Raw genomic sequence first — 19,573 nt, 5'->3', positions numbered from 1 at the left:
CCATTATGACAGGTAATTAACACACATGAATTTGCCATTATGACAGGTAATTAACACACATGAATTTGCCATTATGACAGGTAATTAACACACATGAATTTGCCATTATGACAGGTAATTAACACACATGAATTTGACATTATGACAGGTAATTAACACACATGAATTTGCCATTATGACAGGTAATTAACACACATGAATTTGCCATTATGACAGGTAATTAACACACATGAATTTGCCATTATGACAGGTAATTAACACACATGAATTTGCCATTATGACAGGTAATTAACACACATGAATTTGCCATTATGACAGGTAATTAACACACATGAATTTGCCATTTTGACAGGTAATTAACACACATGAATTTGCCATTATGACAGGTAATTAACACACATGAATTTGCCATTATGACAGGTAATTAACACACATGAATTTGACATTATGACAGGTAATTAACACACATGAATTTGCCATTATGACAGGTAATTAACACACATGAATTTGCCATTATGACAGGTAATTAACACACATGAATTTGCCATTATGACAGGTAATTAACACCACATGAATTTGCCATTATGACAGGTAATTAACACACATGAATTTGCCATTATGACAGGTAATTAACACCACATGAATTTGCCATTATGACAGGTAATTAACACCACATGAATTTGCCATTATGACAGGTAATTAACACACATGAATTTGCCATTTTGACAGGTAATTAACACACATGAATTTGCCATTATGACAGGTAATTAACACACATGAATTTGCCATTATGACAGGTAATTAACACACATGAATTTGCCATTATGACAGGTAATTAACACACATGAATTTGCCAAGTACAATAACAACAGACTAGTTGACATTTTCTGTCCTTGGGCTAAAGTCTACCTAGTGGTATAAAGTAACATTCACACAGTTGATGTCCTAAACTTGCATGTGGTCATCTTTACTGCCCATTGTGATTACATACTGTTAGATGTTAGATTCTGTGTTGACATCGTTGTACAGACCTTGACCAACAGCAGCTGTATGGTAAGCTATATATGATATGTATTATAATGGTAAAAGAAATGGTAAAGTTATGTTTATGATTTGTGTATTGTTACATTATGATTATATGAATACAGTGGAAGCCACTTAATGTCACATCAGTTAATATCACTTTCCGGTTAATATCAAGTTTTCTTAAAACAAAAAAATAAGAATGTAGTAATAATTGGTACATCAACTGTTGTAACATAATTGTATCATGTTTTGTGGTATGGTCAGTGTATATTGTAAATATAGTATGTTTATAATAATTATAGAAGTGATGGTTATTAAATCATCAAGTTTAAAGTCTGTGTGTGACTAAAGAAATGTCATGATATTGTCTGACCATATTCACAATATGATGTGTTTAACAATATAGTCTCACATTTTACACAATATGATATATTGTATGAGAATTTAGTCCAATATTTTACACATTATGATATATTGTATGAGAATTTAGTCCAATATTTTACACAATATATATTGATATATTGTATATTGAGAATTTAGTCCAATATTTTACACAATATGATATATTGTATGAGAATTTAGTTATTTTACAATATTATATACACAATATGATATATTGTATGAGAATTTAGTTCAATATTTCACACATTATGAGGACACGGTATAACACATTATTTAAAAAATTCAAAATTATCATTTTTATCTAATATGGACATTCATCTAATTACATACTAATGTGATAACTGTACAATGGCATTGATGAAAACATTTTTTTTTTCAAACTCTGTTGAAGGGTTATGACCAGTTGGCAGTGGTGGATCTGATGTGATATATGGTGTATGATTACATTTAGTTTAATTAGTAGGACTTTGTAATTATGACATATAAGAATTATTCTTTATGCATGTAGCATATCAGTTATTTACTTATTTAAATGGTAGGCTGGCCATACACAACTGTCACTTAAAACCTCTATAAACTATTATTATGACTTGACCGTATAGATCATGGTCAGATGTGTTAATTTCTTTTTGACAATCATTATGTCCAGGTCTGTGGAGAACTATTGAAGTTTAGAATGTTTGGTCTGAAAGGTCATGTTTTGGCTAGTACAATAATTCATAGTTTATGACAAGATATCTGTGTTATCACAACCTGTTGTTGGAAGGTTATTTCACTGCCACCTGCATGTTTTCTGTCACCACACAGATGTAAAACATGGATGTGTCATACATCCACTTGAAGTCTGATACAGGCTATCATTAGCTCAACTTTCATGACACAAGTATGAAATTAACTCAACAGTACATGCCTCTGGTACTCAGATTTACTCACTGAAATTGATTGAAGTTGACACATTTCATACTAAGTATAATATTTGCTCAATGGTACATGAAAAAAAGTTGATCCCTAACCCAGTGGAAAAAAGTTATGGTATGAACTCAATTGTACCAAACATAAGTTGACCACTAACTCAATGGTATCTTATATAAGAATACCACTGACTCAATGGTACTGACCTAAGTTAACCACTGACTCAATGGTATCTGACATCAGTTAACCACTGACTCAATGGTACCTGACATCAGTTAACCACTGACTCAATGGTATCTGATATAAGTATACCACTGACTCAATGGTACTGATATAAGTTAACCACTGACATAACAGTACATGACATCAGTTAACCACTGACTCAGTGGTATCTGACATCAGTTAACCACTGACTCAATGGTACCTGACATAAGTATACCACTGACTCAATGGTATCTGACATCAGTTAACCACTGACTCAATGGTACCTGACATCAGTTAACCACTGACTCAATGGTATCTGACATCAGTTAACCACTGACTCAATGGTACCTGACATCAGTTAACCACTGACTCAATGGTATCTGATATAAGTATACCACTGACTCAATGGTACTGATATAAGTTAACCACTGACATAACAGTACATGACATCAGTTAACCACTGACTCAGTGGTATCTGACATCAGTTAACCACTGACTCAATGGTACCTGACATAAGTATACCACTGACTCAATGGTATCTGACATCAGTTAACCACTGACTCAATGGTACCTGACATCAGTTAACCACTGACTCAATGGTATCTGACATCAGTTAACCACTGACTCAATGGTATCTGACATCAGTTAACCACTAACTCAATGGTATCTGACATCAGTTAACCACTGACTCAATGGTATCTGACATCAGTTAACCACTGACTCAATGGTACCTGACATCAGTTAACCACTGACTCAATGGTATCTGACATCAGTTAACCACTGACTCAATGGTACCTGACATCAGTTAACTACTGACTCAATGGTACTGATATGAGTTAACCAAATGACATAACGGTACATGACATCAGTTAACCACTGACTCAATGGTACCTGACATCAGTTAACCACTGACTCAATGGTATCTGACATCAGTTAACCACTGACTCAATGGTACCTGACATCAGTTAACCACTGACTCAATGGTACCTGACATCAGTTAACCACTGACTCAATGGTATCTGACATCAGTTAACCACTGACTCAATGGTATCTGACATCAGTTAACCACTGACTCAATGGTATCTGATATAAGTATACCACTGACTCAATGGTACTGATATAAGTTAACCAAATGACATAACGGTACATGATATCAGTTAACCACTGACTCAATTGTATCTTATATAAGTTAACCACTGACTTAATGGTATCTTATATAAGTTAACCACTGACTTAACGGTACATGACATGAATGTAACATAACTCAATATGGCATGACATAATGCTGAAATCTGAAATTGACTAAGTGGCATATAAATGAAGTGAAACAGTTAAAAGTTGATAAAACATTTTGTGGTATATATACGTATATATTTAGTGTTTGTTACTTATTATTATAATCTTAAGGATTGTACATACAGTAAATATGATAGAACATCTGAGGGCCTTTTACAAGGTCAGTTCTGTGGATGTGGTAATTACTAAATTGTCACACATTCCTGATATTACCCTAGCCTGATCTGGCATGGTGACATGCTATGATAGAGGAGCAAGACAGGGCCAAGAACATGTGAGCAATGCTGTATCTGTTCAGAGATCAAAGGTACAGGGTTTGAATCCTGGTCAGGCCATAGTTTGAAAGTATTTATCTCCTCCATCTCAGTAATGTATATGGACTATCATTTCACTGTATCTATTCCCATAGAGTGATTACTGATATGCACAGGGACTGTCATTTCTGTGTGTCACCTCCCATACAGTGATTGTTGATATACAGGAACTGTCATTTCCCTGTATCACCTCCCATACAGTGATTGTTGGTACACAGGAACTGTCATTACTCTGTGTCACCTCCCATACAGTGATTGTTGGTACACATGAACTGTCATTACACTGTATCACCTCCCATACAGTGATTGTTGGTACACAGGAACTGTCATTACTCTGTGTCACCTCCCATACAGTGATTGTTGGTACACATGAACTGTCATTACTCTGTGTCACCTCCCATGCAGTGATTGTTGATATACATGAACTGTCATTAGTCTGTGTCACCTCCCATACAGTGATTGTTGATATACATGAACTGTCATTATTCTGTGTCACCTCCCATACAGTGATTGTTGATATACATGAACTGTCAATACTCTGTATCACCTCCCATACAGTGATTGTTGGTACACTTGAACTGTCATGACTGTGTGTCACCTCCCATGCAGTGATTGTTGATATAGAAGGACTGTCATTACTCTGTGTCACCTCCCATACAGTGATTGTTGATATACAGGAACTGTCATTACTCTGTATCGCCTCCCATACAGTGATTGTTGATATACAAGAACTGTCATTACTCTGTGTCACCTCCCATACAGTGATTGTTGATATACAGGAACTGTCATTACTCTGTGTCACCTCCCATGCAGTGATTGTTGATATAGAGGGACAGATATTTCAATAAATAGGAGTGCATGTTGTGTACACCTCTCCAGTTCACTGTAAAGGTTTCTACAGGGAGGTTCCTGCCTAACTAATGGCATGTTTACATTTTATCTTGGACTTACACTGTGTATTATCTAATGCTATAGAAACGATTTTGTTGGGGTAGTCACCAGTGTGTACATTAGAAAACACTTGAGAAGTATATATATTGGACTGGTATAATTTCCTACAGTGGGGACAGAAGTGTGTTAGAAGACAGATTTAGAGAAATCTACAAAATTTGGACTAACATCACTCTCTACACTGGTATAATTTTATGTTCACAGTAAGTCTTTGGCACATGATGAAGAAGTGAGAAAATTGTATGAAGAGATGGAATTACAGATCAAACAGGAAAAGGACCGTGTCCTCACAGAGGTATGTAAATGTCATATATGGGTTACATTTTTTAAATATTTGGTGTCCCTATAGGGTATAAGTCTGTCCACATTACACATCAATTCAAGGCTTTAAAGAGATATTATTTTCATGTCCATTTAAATTGCATTCCCTGTAGTCAGAGTGATGTATTAAACTGCCGAAAACTAGATAATTTTAATCTGATTTTAATCTGAATCAAATTGTTTTGAATAATATTCCTGAAATCAGATCTCTTTAAATCAGATTCTTGTAATCAAATTGTTTAGATTAGATTTCTGTAATCTGACCCATTTCAATTAAATTCCTGTTTTTGAAATTGTTTGAAACAAAAATCTTGTAATGAGATCATTTTTAATTGGATTGCTCCTTTAATGAGATGCTCGGATGTCTTGTATCCTATGATCAGATTCTGTTAAATCACATTCCTAGAAATATACAGGTCTCTTGTAATCAGGTCCTCAGTAACCAGATTCTACTTAGTTAGATTCCAGATGTTATCACATTCTTTTATATCAGACCCCTTTGATGAGTTCCCCTGTAATGAAGTCTCTGTAAGGAGACCCCCTGTGATAAGATGTCTGTTTCTTTTTCTTGTCATTTGTTCACTCTCATGTTAGAATATGAAAGTAAGATAACAGTATACATCAAGATGTTAGCCATATGGTAAGAATCAAGATGTCAGCCATATGGTAAGAATCAAGATGTCAGCCATATGGTAAGAATCCAAATGTCAGCCATATGGTAAGAATCCAGATGTCAAACATATGGTAAGAATCCAGATGTCAAACATATGGTAAGAATCAAGATGTCAGCCATATGGTAAGAATCAAGATGTCTGCCATATGGTAAGAATCAAGATGTCAGCCATATGGTAAGAATCCAGATGTCTGCCATATGGTAAGAATCCTGATGTCAGCCATATGGTAAGAATCCAGATGTCTGCCATATGGTAAGAATCCTGATGTCAGCCATATGGTAAGAATCAAGATGTCAGCCATATGGTAAGAATCAAGATGTCTGCCATATGGTAAGAATCAAGATGTCAGCCATATGGTAAGAATCCAGATGTCTGCCATATGGTAAGAATCCTGAACTCAGCCATATGGTAAGAATCCAGATGTCTGCCATATGGTAAGAATCAAGATGTCAGCCATATGGTAAGAATCAAGATGTCAGCCATATGGTAAGAATCCAGATGTCTGCCATATGGTAAGAATCAAGATGTCACCCATATGGTAAGAATCCAGATGTCTGCCATATGGTAAGAATCCAGATGTCTGCCATATGGTAAGAATCAAGATGTCAGCCATATGGTAATAATCCAGATGTTAGCCATGTGGTAAGAATCAAGATGTCTGCCATATGGTAAGAATCCAGATGTCCGACATATGGTAAGAATACAGATGACAGCCATATCGTAAGAATCCAGATGTCTGCCATGTGGTAAGATATCAGATCTCAACCATATGATAAGAATCCAAATGTTAATCATATGTTAAGAATCCAGATGTCTGACATATGGTAAGATATGAAGTTGTCAGCCATATGGTAAGAATCCTGATGTCAGCCATATGGTAAGAATCCAGATGTCTGCCATATGGTAAGAATCCAGATGTTAACCATATGGTAAGATATCAGATCTCAACCATATGATAACAATCCAAATGTTAACAATATGTTAAGAATCCAGATGTCTGACATATGGTAAGATATGAAGTTGTCAGCCATATGGTAAGAATCCAGATGTCAGCCATATGGTAAGAATCCAGATGTCTGCCATATGGTAAAAATCCAGATGTCTGCCATATGGTAAAAATCAAGATGTCACCCATATGGTAAGAATCAAGATGTCAGCCATATGTTAAGAATCCAGATGTCTGCCATATGGTAAGATATCAGATCTCAACCATATGATAAGTTTCAAGATGTGTGCCATATGTTAAGAATCCAGATGTCTACCATATGGTTAAAATCAAGATGTCTGCCATATGTTAAGAATCCAGATGTCTGCCATATGGTAAAAATCCAGATGTCAGCCATATGGTAAGAATCCAGACGTCAGCCATATGGTAAGAATCCAGATGTCAGCCATATGGTAAGAATCCAGATGTCTGCCATATGGTAGTCCAGATGTTAGCCATATGGTAAAATTCAAGATGTCAGCCATATGGTAAGAATAAAGATGTCTGCCATATGGTAAAAATCCAGATGTCTGACATATCATAAAATTCAAGATGTCAGCCATATGGTAAGAATCCAGATGTCTGCCATATGGTAGTCCAGATGTTAGCCATATGGTTAGAATCCAGATGTCAGCCATATGATATAAATCAAGATGTCAGCCATATGGTAAGAATCCAGATGTCAGACATACGGTAAGAATCCAGATGTCTGCCATATGGTAAGAATCCAGATGTCTGCCATAAGGTAAAAATCCAGATGTCTGCCATATCGTAAGAATCCAGATGTCTGCCATATGATAAAAATCAATATGTCAGTCATATGGTAAGAATCCAGATGTCAGACATATGGTAAGAATCAAGATGTCAGCCATATGGTAAGAATCCAGATGTCAAACATATGGTAAGAATCTAGATGTTAGCCATATGGTAAGAATCCAGATGTTGGCCTTATGGTAAGAATCCAGATGTTAGCCATGTGGTAAGATATCAGATCTCAACCATATGATAAGAATCCAAATGTTAACCATATGTTAAGAATCCAGATGTCTGACATATGGTAAGATATGAAGTTGTCAGCCATATGGTAAGAATCCTGATGTCAGCCATATGGTAAGAATCCAGATGTCTGCCATATGGTAAGAATCCAGATGTTAACCATATGGTAAGATATCAGATCTCAACCATATGATAAGAATCCAAATGTTAACCATATGTTAAGAATCCTGATGTCAGCCATATGTTAAGAATCCAGATGTCTGCCATATGGTAAAAATCCAGATGTCTGCCATATGGTAAAAATCAAGATGTCACCCATATGGTAAGAATCAAGATGTCTGCCATATGTTAAGAATCCAGATGTCTGCCATATGGTAAGATATCAGATCTCAACCATATGATAAGTTTCAAGATGTGTGCCATATGTTAAGAATCCAGATGTCTGCCATATGGTAAAAATCCAGATGTCTGCCATATGGTAAGAATCCAGATGTCAGCCATATGGTAAGAATCCAGATGTCAGCCATATGGTAGTCCAGATGTTGGCCATATGGTAAGAATCCAGATGTCAGCCATATGGTAAAAATCCAGATGTCTGCCATATGGTAAAATTCAAGATGTCAGCCATATGGTAAGAATAAAGATGTCTGCCATATGGTAAAAATCCAGATGTCTGCCATATGGTAAGAATCCAGATGTCTGCCATATGGTAGTCCAGATGTTAGCCATATGGTTAGAATCCAGATGTCTGCCATATGATATAAATCAAGATGTCAGTCATATGGTAAGAATCCAGATGTCAGACATATGGTAAGAATCAAGATGTCAGCCATATGGTAAGAATCCAGATGTCTGCCATATGGTAAGAATCCAGATGTCAGCCATATGGTAAGAATCCAGATGTCTGCCATATGGTAAGAATCCAGATGTCAGCCATATGGTAAGAATCCAGATGTCTGCCATAAGGTAAAAATCCAGATGTCTGCCATATCGTAAGAATCCAGATGTCTGCCATATGATAAAAATCAATATGTCAGTCATATGGTAATTATCCAGATGTCAGACATATGGTAAGAATCAAGATGTCTGCCATATGGTAGTCCAGATGTTAGCCATATGGTTAGAATCCAGATGTCTGCCATATGATATAAATCAAGATGTCAGTCATATGGTAAGAATCCAGATGTCAGACATATGGTAAGAATCAAGATGTCAGCCATATGGTAAGAATCCAGATGTCTGCCATATGGTAAGAATCCAGATGTCAGCCATATGGTAAGAATCCAGATGTCTGCCATATGGTAAGAATCCAGATGTCAGCCATATGGTAAGAATCCAGATGTCTGCCATAAGGTAAAAATCCAGATGTCTGCCATATCGTAAGAATCCAGATGTCTGCCATATGATAAAAATCAATATGTCAGTCATATGGTAATTATCCAGATGTCAGACATATGGTAAGAATCAAGATGTCAGCCATATGGTAAGAATCCAGATGTCAAACATATGGTAAGAATCTAGATGTTAGCCATATGGTAAGAATCCAGATGTTAGCCATATGGTAAGATATGAAACAGTCAGCCGTTTGGTAAGATATGAAGTTGTCAGTCGTTTGGTGAGATATGAGGTTGTCAGCCGTTTGGTGAGATATGAGGTTGTCAGCCGTTTGGTAAGACATTGATATGTCAGCCATTTGGTAAGACATTGATATGTCAGCTGTATGGTAAGACATTGATATGTCAGCTGTATGGTAAGACATTGATATGTCAGCTGTATGGTAAGACATTGATATGTCAGCTGTATGGTAAGACATTGATATGTCAGCTGTATGGTAGGAATGATTATCCATTTACAGTATTAGAAAGATTTAATCTACAGTGTATTATGTACCGGCCTGAGCTTTAAACCTGTGTTTTATCAACCTGACTCTGATGTGACCAGGTCTGGTATTAAATCTGTATATAAAGCTCTCAATCCTGATTAGAATTAACATTATCACTATTGTAAATATACATTAATGGTGTGATTCCTAAGAGTGTATACAAAGTCATATTCTTTGTAAATTTAGACAGTACCTCTTACAGCTAGGTTATTGCACAGAAGTGTTCCTCTTTTTCCAGGTGCATAGCCAAGCAATTTTGGGGTGTTGGGGGCAGAATCCTCTGCTCAAGAACCAGGGGTAAAGGCCTGGTAGGGGGTTTGGGAGCAAGCTGGAAAGAAATTAGGATAATTTGGTAGATAATTTGCTTCATTTTGTAACAGTATGTATGCACATCTGTGTGTTTGTACAAAGGCAGCTATGTGCATATTTATTATCAATGTCTATTGTTAAACAAGACTGATATTTATCTCCTATTTGTTACAAATGACTAGATATAAATGAGTAATGTTGTCACTGTCCCTTTCATTCGTCTGTTGGAAAATGGGATGGGACAATAAAATGTCAATATGAATTGTGGTAGTGTTGTTACCACAATGTTTTATTACTGTTGACATTTTTATATATAAACTTGAGATAGCAATGATGGTATATTATAAAATCTCCATAGTGTTTGTTAAAATGATGTCTCAGGTCAAATCATTGGTTTATCATTGCCTTATGGGCATCCCAAGAATTTCTAAATCCTACAGACAACGAAGGGCAGCCCTTTATTTTCAAAACTGATAAATCCTGTTTATCTTCCTCAATATAAAACACACACCAGGATTACCTCTATACAGCTGTTTACCTAAATATACAGTAAATTCCCTTGGTTTTTTGTAGAATTGCATGAAATTGAAATTCCCATTTGACCAACTTTTCTATAATAAAATGCAGTCTTGTTAGGCCTTACTCCACCTCCAGGAAAGCACTCTTTACTACTCCAGCCTCCCAAAATCCAACTTTACCCAAAGGAAAGCACTCTTCACTACCCCAGCCTCCCAAAATTCAACTTTACCCAAAGGAAAGCACTCTTCACTACCCCAGCCTCCCAAAATTCCAACTTTACCCAAAGGAAAGCACTCTTCACTACCCCAGCCTCCCAAAATTCCAACTTTACCCAAAGGAAAGCACTCTTCACTACCCCAGCATCCCAAAATCCAACTTTACCCAAAGGAAAGCAGTCTTCACTACCCCAGCATCCCAAAATCCAACTTTACCCAAAGGAAAGCAGTCTTCACTACCCCAGCCTCCCAAAATCCAACTTTACCCAAAGGAAAGCACTCTTCACTAATCCAGCCTCCCAAAATTCCAACTCGAATCAATCCTTGTATCATCCAGACTAACCCTACACTAACATCTCACCTGTTTAATCTACCTTCTACCCATTACTCTAAACATTTTACCCTTTACTCTCTATTCATATCTCTATGTTTTCTATCCTTTACTCTCTTTCCTCCACTTCTGCCCTTTACCCATTACTCTTTACTCAACCTTTTACCCTTTACTCTCAACTATATACCCTCTACCCATTACTCTTTACTCAACCTTTTACCCTTTACTCTCAACTATATACCCTCTACCCATTACTCTTTACTCAACCTTTTACCCTTTACTCTCAGCTATATACCCTCTACCCAGTACTCTTTACTCAACATTTTACCCTTTACTCTCAGCTATATACCCTCTACCCAGTACTCTTTACTCAACATTTTACCCTTTACTCTCAACCATATACCCTCTACCCATTACTCTTTACTCAACCTTTTACCCTTTACTCTCAACTATATACCCTCTACCCATTACTCTTTACACAACTTTTTACTCTTTACTCTCAGCTATATACCCTCTACCCATTACTCTTTACTCAACCTTTTACACTTTACTCTCAACTATATACCCTCTACCCATTACTCTTTACTCAACCTTTTACCCTTTACTCTCAGCTATATACCCTCTACCCATTACTCTTTACTCAACCTTTTACCCTTTACTCTCAGCTATATACCCTCTACCCATTACTCTTTACTCAACTTTTTACCCTTTACTCTCAACCATATACCCTCTACCCATTACTCTTTACTCAACCTTTTACCCTTTACTCTCAACCATATACCCTCTACCCATTACTCTTTACTCAACCTTTTACCCTTTACTCTCAACCATATACCCTCTACCCATTACTCTTTACTCAACCTTTTACCCTTTACTCTCAACCATATACCCTCTACCCATTACTCTTTACACAACTTTTTACTTTTTCTCTCAACTATATACCCTCTACCCATTACTTTTTGCACTTTCCCCTCAAATGTCTTCCTTTTATCCTCTACTCATCACTCTCTACCCGTTTTCTTTTCTCTTTATGCTCTATCATCCATTCCCTACCCTCTACCTTCTCACTTTACAGTAGAAACAGCTTACTCCATCATGTGTTATTATCCTGGTTATTTGATCTGTCCTCCTACTGATCTGTCAGATATACCTGTGAACCTTGGAGGGTTGGTAAATATTAAGATTAATGGTTACTCTTATTTCAGGAACAGTTAAAAGAACAGCAGATGAAAGACAGTATGGAGGCAGAGCTTAAAGAGAAAGACAGACAACTCCAAGAATTGTTACTGAAACACCAGGAGGTAGGTTAAAGGTGGCAGTACAGATTATACTTCGGGATGGAGGATAGGGATGTTCCACTCGAGGGGTCACAAAATGTAAAACCTAAGGATTTCAGAAGGTTATACCACATTTTACGATCTTAAGAGTGAAATATCCCATCCTTCATCCAGACATATGAAATAGTATTTTTCTGTCATTCCTGTTTCTAAAATATTAAGAAAAAATATCTTCAATTTTTATGTGTTACTTAACAGATGTAACTTAGCTGAAACTTTAACACTTTTCCTGTACTCCTTATCTTGGTAATTTGGCATCACTATACAGGATTTTAGGGGATGTTACCTATAAAACCTTGTCCTTGTACAGAAACAGGAATTAGTATGTTGATCTAAATTATATTGTTTTTGATGAAATGTTTTCCTATTTTGTGTGATACTTAACTAGACAACTGTATTTTCAGATGGAAAATAGGTTATCACAGTTGAATGTGGCTGAAAGTGAGACAAAACAAGAGAATGAGAAACTACAGAGGGTAAGGCCAACATCTAGTAGTGTCCAATATGGTCCTTATGTTGATGTCCTTTGTAAGACAGACACATTACAGCTCCTTTGTGGAAAGTTTTCAAAATAGAGATAAATTCTTCACAGTCAGATGACATGTGCTGTAATTCTGTGCCTTGTACACTTTACTTAGAGAGTATAACAACATAGCTTTATAGCGTTTGGTTTAGGTTAACACTGGGAAAGTTTAGTTTGTAACTTGTTCTGTCCGTTTTAGGCAAATTACAAGTAATGACTGCAGGACATCAGTATTTATCATATATTACCACTCTAAGGATTAACTACAGGCCCTCAATACCTCTTACTGTTATACTGATCTTATGTCTTATAGGAAAAAGAGGACCTGCAAATTCAGCTGAGGAAGTCTGAGGATGGACTAGAGGAATCCAAGTCCTACATAGACCAGCTACGCATCCAGTCCAAGGATGAGAAACGTGAAAGGGCACGGTAGGTCATATGTCAATAGGTGAAAGTTCAACTTATTTTCATACTGAAAACCTGTCCAACATATTCCATAACTCTACCTGCTCCTTGTTATGTCGTATCTTAGTGATCAACACTCACAGTTTTCTTGTTTCAGGTCCTTTTGCAAAAATACTTAATATATTGTTTTATCTTGATATCAACCTAGAATTTTTAAATTAGAACATAATAAATACCAATTGTTTGTCACAGATGTAAGTAGATTACATTCTGATCTGTCATGGTTTGCAAATACAGATCCTAATTCTGTTACAGGGCAGCGCTGAAGGTGACAGAGGGTATTGCCTTGGAGAGAGAGAGTCTTGTCAAACAATTGGATTCCCTTAGGTAATCCTTGTGAAGTATTTTGTCCTGATAGTACAACAAATCTGCTGCATTAGTTGTGTAGCACAACTGGTTCAGAAACCTAACTTTAACATTATGCTAATTATCATATTATCTAATGCAATGTTTTTGGCCCAAAGATAGATCAAGATGATAAAGATCTAACAAAGATCATACAGTGATGAAATATCTTGTTATATTTTCTCTCATAAAATGTAGAATAGAAATTATTGTACTGTGATACTTTTGGTTTCTTTCCTCAGAGACATCAACCAACAGCTCCGAGACGACAAGGATGAAGCGGAGACAAGGCGGGTACAGACCACTTTGTCACCTTCAGACAGGAGAGCTCATAAACCCCAATTATAGAGCACCAAACAGGCCCTTATCTATTCATCACACCCGTCATTCTGTTGTTTGTGTCAAAATTATTAACTGCAACAAAATTGATCCAGTAACAAATGGAAGATCAAAACTTCAGTCAGAAAAAATTTAATATCCAATTTTTTTATTATATAATCTCTAAATGGGAGCTTTATAGAAAATAACACTTCATATGATAATAGCCAAGCTTTCTGTATAATTGGCACTAGTGTGGGCAGAATCCAAATAAGAGCACACTTTAGCAATTTGTAAACTTCATGTTCAGAATCATTTAATTTCAGTGGCTTTTTTTGTAACAATCTCATAGGGATTCTTGTCTTCAGAAAATGCTATTTTTAATCCACGAACTTGATTTGTATCTTTAGTTACGATTTCAGTATTTACATCAAATAGAATTTGATTTTTCTTCTCTTTAAACATACTAAACCATATACTGGTGCCCAATACATCTTTATCAAAGATAATAAATGTATTGTAATTATATGTGTGGATACATTGTTCTGTAATTTCAATGTAGAATACTTCATAACCATGTATGATATACGAGAGAAAAATATTTTGAAATCCACTGATGAATGATCTGAAGACAAGAAACAAATCTATTACACAAATCATGATAAGATAATTATAAAACAAATTGAACATTGTGTTCACGCCTTTAAAAGCTTAGAGACTGACTACCTGTGTACCACATGTACTAATATTGTCAGTAAGGCAGTATATATATCGGCTCATTTCTAACCATCATATATGATGCTCACATTGTACTCCTATCAATGCCAGCAGCACCTTAATTATAACTGCTGAAGGAAAATCTGTTCAAAAGAATTTATTTCTGGGAAAAATTTTATTCTTATTTTGGTTGCACAATATGATTGTCTACCAATGTACATTTCTTTTTAAGCACATTTTCTGATCTTTCTAAGATTCATCTTCCACCATACTTCGTCTTGATAACATTTCTTTGGTATTTCCTCTGTACCAATGTAATAACAATGACCATTAGATTCTCTCCTTCACTAACACTAAATGGAGTGTTTCCATAGCAACGTGTAAACAGCATTTCCTCGAGGACATCATGGCTTCCCTGTCAATTAAATAAACCATTCAGTCTAGTTTTGAGGTTCTTTTAAAAGTCTGGTCTCCTATGAGAACTTTTACATGAAAATTCCTTGTTAACTTTGTTTGAACTGAGGAAATGTTGGTAATAAATCTCTATATTAAATGTGTTACTTGACTGACCTCTACATACTGTGTGTTTGTTGTTTTGAACAATCCTACACCAGGAGGATCTAAGTGTCTCTTCTTTGAGTGACGATCTCCACCAGGTATATTCATGCCCGACCCCTCTCAGAACCTTACCCACTTATCTCCTGTCTGAACTGACTTAGTTGGGATACTTACGGTTCTTGTTTAAAGTTTTTGCATGCTTGTGTTATTTCTTTATCTACCAGTATTTACAGCCAAGCTTACTGCACTTGCTGAAATTGTACACCAAATAAGACTGCTTTTGAGAAAAAAAAAAAAAACAACTTGCTTGTGCTCCAACTTTATGTCATTTAATTGTGCATTCTTTTCATTTTAACATGCAGCTGTTTTTGGTGGAGCTTTCCTCAGACTTGTGATATAGGCTTGGCTGTTTTATAATTTGTATAATTTGTTACTATATTTCACTATTTTATTGATTTAAATATTGTCATTGAGGTAAAAGTGGTTAGTGGATAAGTAGTAGGTTTTTACATGTTATAGATATTTATAGATAGTTTTTAACGCTTCCCAAAAAGAAGGCATATAGTCGCAGCTTTGTCCCTCCATCCGTCTGTCCATTCATCCATTTGTCTGTCAGTTATAATTTTGTCTGCAGCATAACACAAAAATAATGAGAGGTATCAACATAAAACTCCATAGGTAGATAGATCTCAACAAGGTGAATAATTTAGGAGTTAATGCCCTTTGTTATTTTTGATACTTAAAATTTTGTCAGGAGCATTACACTAAAACTATTAGAGGTATCATCATGAAACTTCATAGGTAGATAGATTTCAACAAGGTGAATAATTTAGGAGTTAATGCCCTTTGTTATTTTTGATACTTAAAATTTTGTCAGGAGCATTACACTAAAACTATTAGAGGTATCGTTATTTTTGATACTTAATATTTTGTCAGGAGCATTACACTAAAACTATTAGAGGTATCATCATGAAACTTCATAGGTAGATAAATCCCAACAAGGAGAAATGTAATGAACTAGAACCGTCACTCTTTTATACCCTTCGTTATTTTTCATACTTCAATTTTGTTCCATTTGGGAAGCATAACCTGTCTCTGATGGCCGTTGTCTTATTCAGGTGTGCAGTTAAAATATACAGAACAATAGAGGTTGCTTAATAGTTTGAAATTGGTTTGTATAATAGAAAAAATATCAGGAAAAAGAATTAGACAATATTAGATTAGAGATACTATCTAATTCAGTGAATGTTGGATTTAAAACATTATATTTGTAATATATCAATGATTGCACAGCAATGTCACAACATGAACTAACCAGATAGAAGTGTTAATTTTCTGATGCTATACAAGGCCAAGCGCTCTTAACATTTAGCTTTAGGTCAGAATTGCATGTTCAAAGCTATTCCCAGTTGTTTTGCAGTCTGAATTAAAATTGAACCATATATTTTACTATCAGAAGACTCTTTCATCCTTCAGTTGACATTGTTTGACCTCAAAACACAGAATTATGAGTCCACAAATTTGCGATAATAGACATATAAGTGTATATTTTTGATTGGCTAAAAGTATGGCTGCATAAACCTTGTTTGGTAGTATGTCGCGTCTGAGCAAGATAATTTCCTCTCATGTAATAAGATACATGGTTCATTTTTCAATTAAGTTTGGATGTTCACCTTGTTTATGTTTAATTTTTCAGTTCCATGTTCCAGGTTTAAACTTTTAGTTTATATCTTATTCTTCTTCCAATATAAATAATTTGCTAATTCAATACTAAACAAATTGTTTATGAATAGGTGATAAATTTGTGAATAACCAGAATAGAAGTTGTTTTGTTTATTGATGACAATCTATATTTAGACTACAAAGAAAAATTAGTTGGAATTTTTTATCATAATATTTTAGTTAGAATAAAGGATAAACTTGTACAATTGTTTACTAATTCCTGTAAATTATAATGTTTTAATTTGGTGATAAGCCTATGGACTTTTTACAGGACTTTTCTACTGAACTTAAGTAGACTGGTATTGTACCAGACATGGATAGATTGTGTAATAAATACAGACCATGTTGTTATTTGTTGACGTTGTAATTCAATTATATTGTGATTCAGTGACATTGAAATTTTAAATTAGACACTCAGAATCCACTTTAATGTAATTCATTTGTATTGTAATTCAGTGATAATATAATTTTAAATTAGACACTCAGAATCTACTCCAACATTTCTATAGGTAATCTGGATTACATCAGAGGATATAGGTAAAACTTGTAAATTCTTATCATTTGTTAGACTAATGGAATTTGTTCAAAAGAGCATAATTTTTCATATTTTAGGTTTTAAATGGGACATGTGTTAGATTTAAGAACTCACTTATTGAGGCTGATAACAATTGATAAATTCATTATATGACTCCATGCTTACACCAGATGTGTTGTTTTTCTTAAAGGTTCTTGAAACAGAAGCAAGAACAAAGCCGACAGTGTCCAGTCGTCGTGACCAGCTATCCAAACAGGGCTCAGTCCTTGGCGACTACTTCCCAAGTAACAGGTAAGGTTTATGTCACCAGCAAATTTGATTTTATTCTTTATGGCTGTAGGAGACGAGAAATGAAATAAAAAGTTAAATGTTGTTACCAGCAGGAATAGAAGTTAACTTTGGAGGTAATCTTATCATAGATCCGGTCAGTATTTTAATACATCTCATTTTGTTTTAGGGGGCAGCCACCATTTGGGGAATCGGTATCCGAGGACACACCAGATGTAGAGGAGGATGACATAGAAGTAGATTATGACGATGACCATGACGGTCAGATTAGTTATAGTACTCATAGTGACTTAGTAGAATCTAGAAATTTGTCTTTTCATCAAAACGGTCATTACAGTGAATCACAGAAAGTCAGTGGTAATCAAGGCAATACAAGTGAAGGTGACTCAGAGGAGAAAACTGGGAATGATGAATCAACGGGCAGGAGTCGCAAAGTGCGCAAAACCAAAAGGAGGCTACTCCCTGATACAGCAGCCAGCCAGCCGCGAGCAGACAGGTAAGCAATTTTTTATAGTAGGTGATGGGGTATTTTCATGAGGTAGAGAATAGTTGTGGTGGGGGGAAAGCTTCTTTGATCTGACATTTTAACTCACATTAATGGATATTGTAAATTCAGTTTAGGTGTAATAATTTCACCTGCCTGTGACAAAATGAGGGGAAATACACTATTTGACTCTGTGTATATTGTTTTCCCTGTTTGACTCTCTGTACATTGTTTTCACTTTTGACTCTCTGTATATTTTTTTCATCCCATGAATAGCTGTTTGGATCAACATATGACCTTTCAATCAAAGGTAACAGAGAATAAACAGGATTATTACCAGACATATGTAAATAGAAACTTTATCTATTTTACAGCAATTGCAAAACAAGCTATCAGCTTATATGAATCACTCTAATTGGCCTAAATGGAAGTGTGCATTTGAGGGAGGGGGTCTTACTGTGGGAGGAAACTGGAGTAGCTGGGGAAAACCCTAAGGGTTGGGCAGATGAACCCATACCTTTTCATGTCCATTCTGGAAACTGAACCCAAGTTGACTAGGTGAAAAGCGAGTAGATTAGCACTACACTACCTGACAACCCATTACCACATAAGTGCTGATAGAAGTGATAGCTAAATCAGATCAAGGCAGCTTAGGAATGGGAATTAGTCTAACAGAATCTGTTGCATGAGTGTTGAAATAACAGTAGTTTTGTAATCATTAACACTTTTAAAGTTTCTTTTGTTTATATGTGTAACATGTTTCTTACTCAAAACAGCTGTAGAACCAGCTAGATATCTCACAAACTCCAGTGTGAATAATAGTGCAAGATCACACAAAACATACACAAGCAAATACTAATCTATAGTACAAATTTGCACATTAAGACAAATCTTGGGTACTGAAAGTCAACCAGCAACCACCTGCAATATCAAAGATAACGTAA

At 35.6% G+C, this 19,573-nt stretch overlaps 1 protein-coding gene across 1 annotated transcript in view; it reads left to right on the top strand.

Annotated features, from left to right (window-relative positions):
- LOC132565681 (centrosomal protein of 290 kDa-like) overlaps nucleotides 1-19,573 on the top strand; it is a 57,382-nt gene that overhangs the window by 17,394 nt on the left and 20,415 nt on the right. Inside the window, exons 4-12 of the mRNA XM_060230377.1 lie at nucleotides 5,310-5,400; nucleotides 12,543-12,638; nucleotides 13,079-13,150; nucleotides 13,511-13,626; nucleotides 13,918-13,989; nucleotides 14,250-14,301; nucleotides 15,660-15,698; nucleotides 18,048-18,148; nucleotides 18,315-18,641. Coding sequence (XP_060086360.1) covers nucleotides 5,310-5,400; nucleotides 12,543-12,638; nucleotides 13,079-13,150; nucleotides 13,511-13,626; nucleotides 13,918-13,989; nucleotides 14,250-14,301; nucleotides 15,660-15,698; nucleotides 18,048-18,148; nucleotides 18,315-18,641 — 966 coding nt within the window. The remainder of the gene's footprint in view (nucleotides 1-5,309; nucleotides 5,401-12,542; nucleotides 12,639-13,078; nucleotides 13,151-13,510; nucleotides 13,627-13,917; nucleotides 13,990-14,249; nucleotides 14,302-15,659; nucleotides 15,699-18,047; nucleotides 18,149-18,314; nucleotides 18,642-19,573) is intronic.

Source organism: Ylistrum balloti, unplaced genomic scaffold (genome assembly GCF_031769215.1).
Source record: "Ylistrum balloti isolate Yb309-2 unplaced genomic scaffold, AGI_CSIRO_Ybal_v1 Utg369730, whole genome shotgun sequence".
Lineage (NCBI taxonomy): Eukaryota > Metazoa > Mollusca > Bivalvia > Pectinida > Pectinidae > Ylistrum > Ylistrum balloti.
The sequence above is the reverse complement of the archived record's forward strand: the minus strand, read 5'-3'. Positions and strand labels throughout refer to the sequence as shown.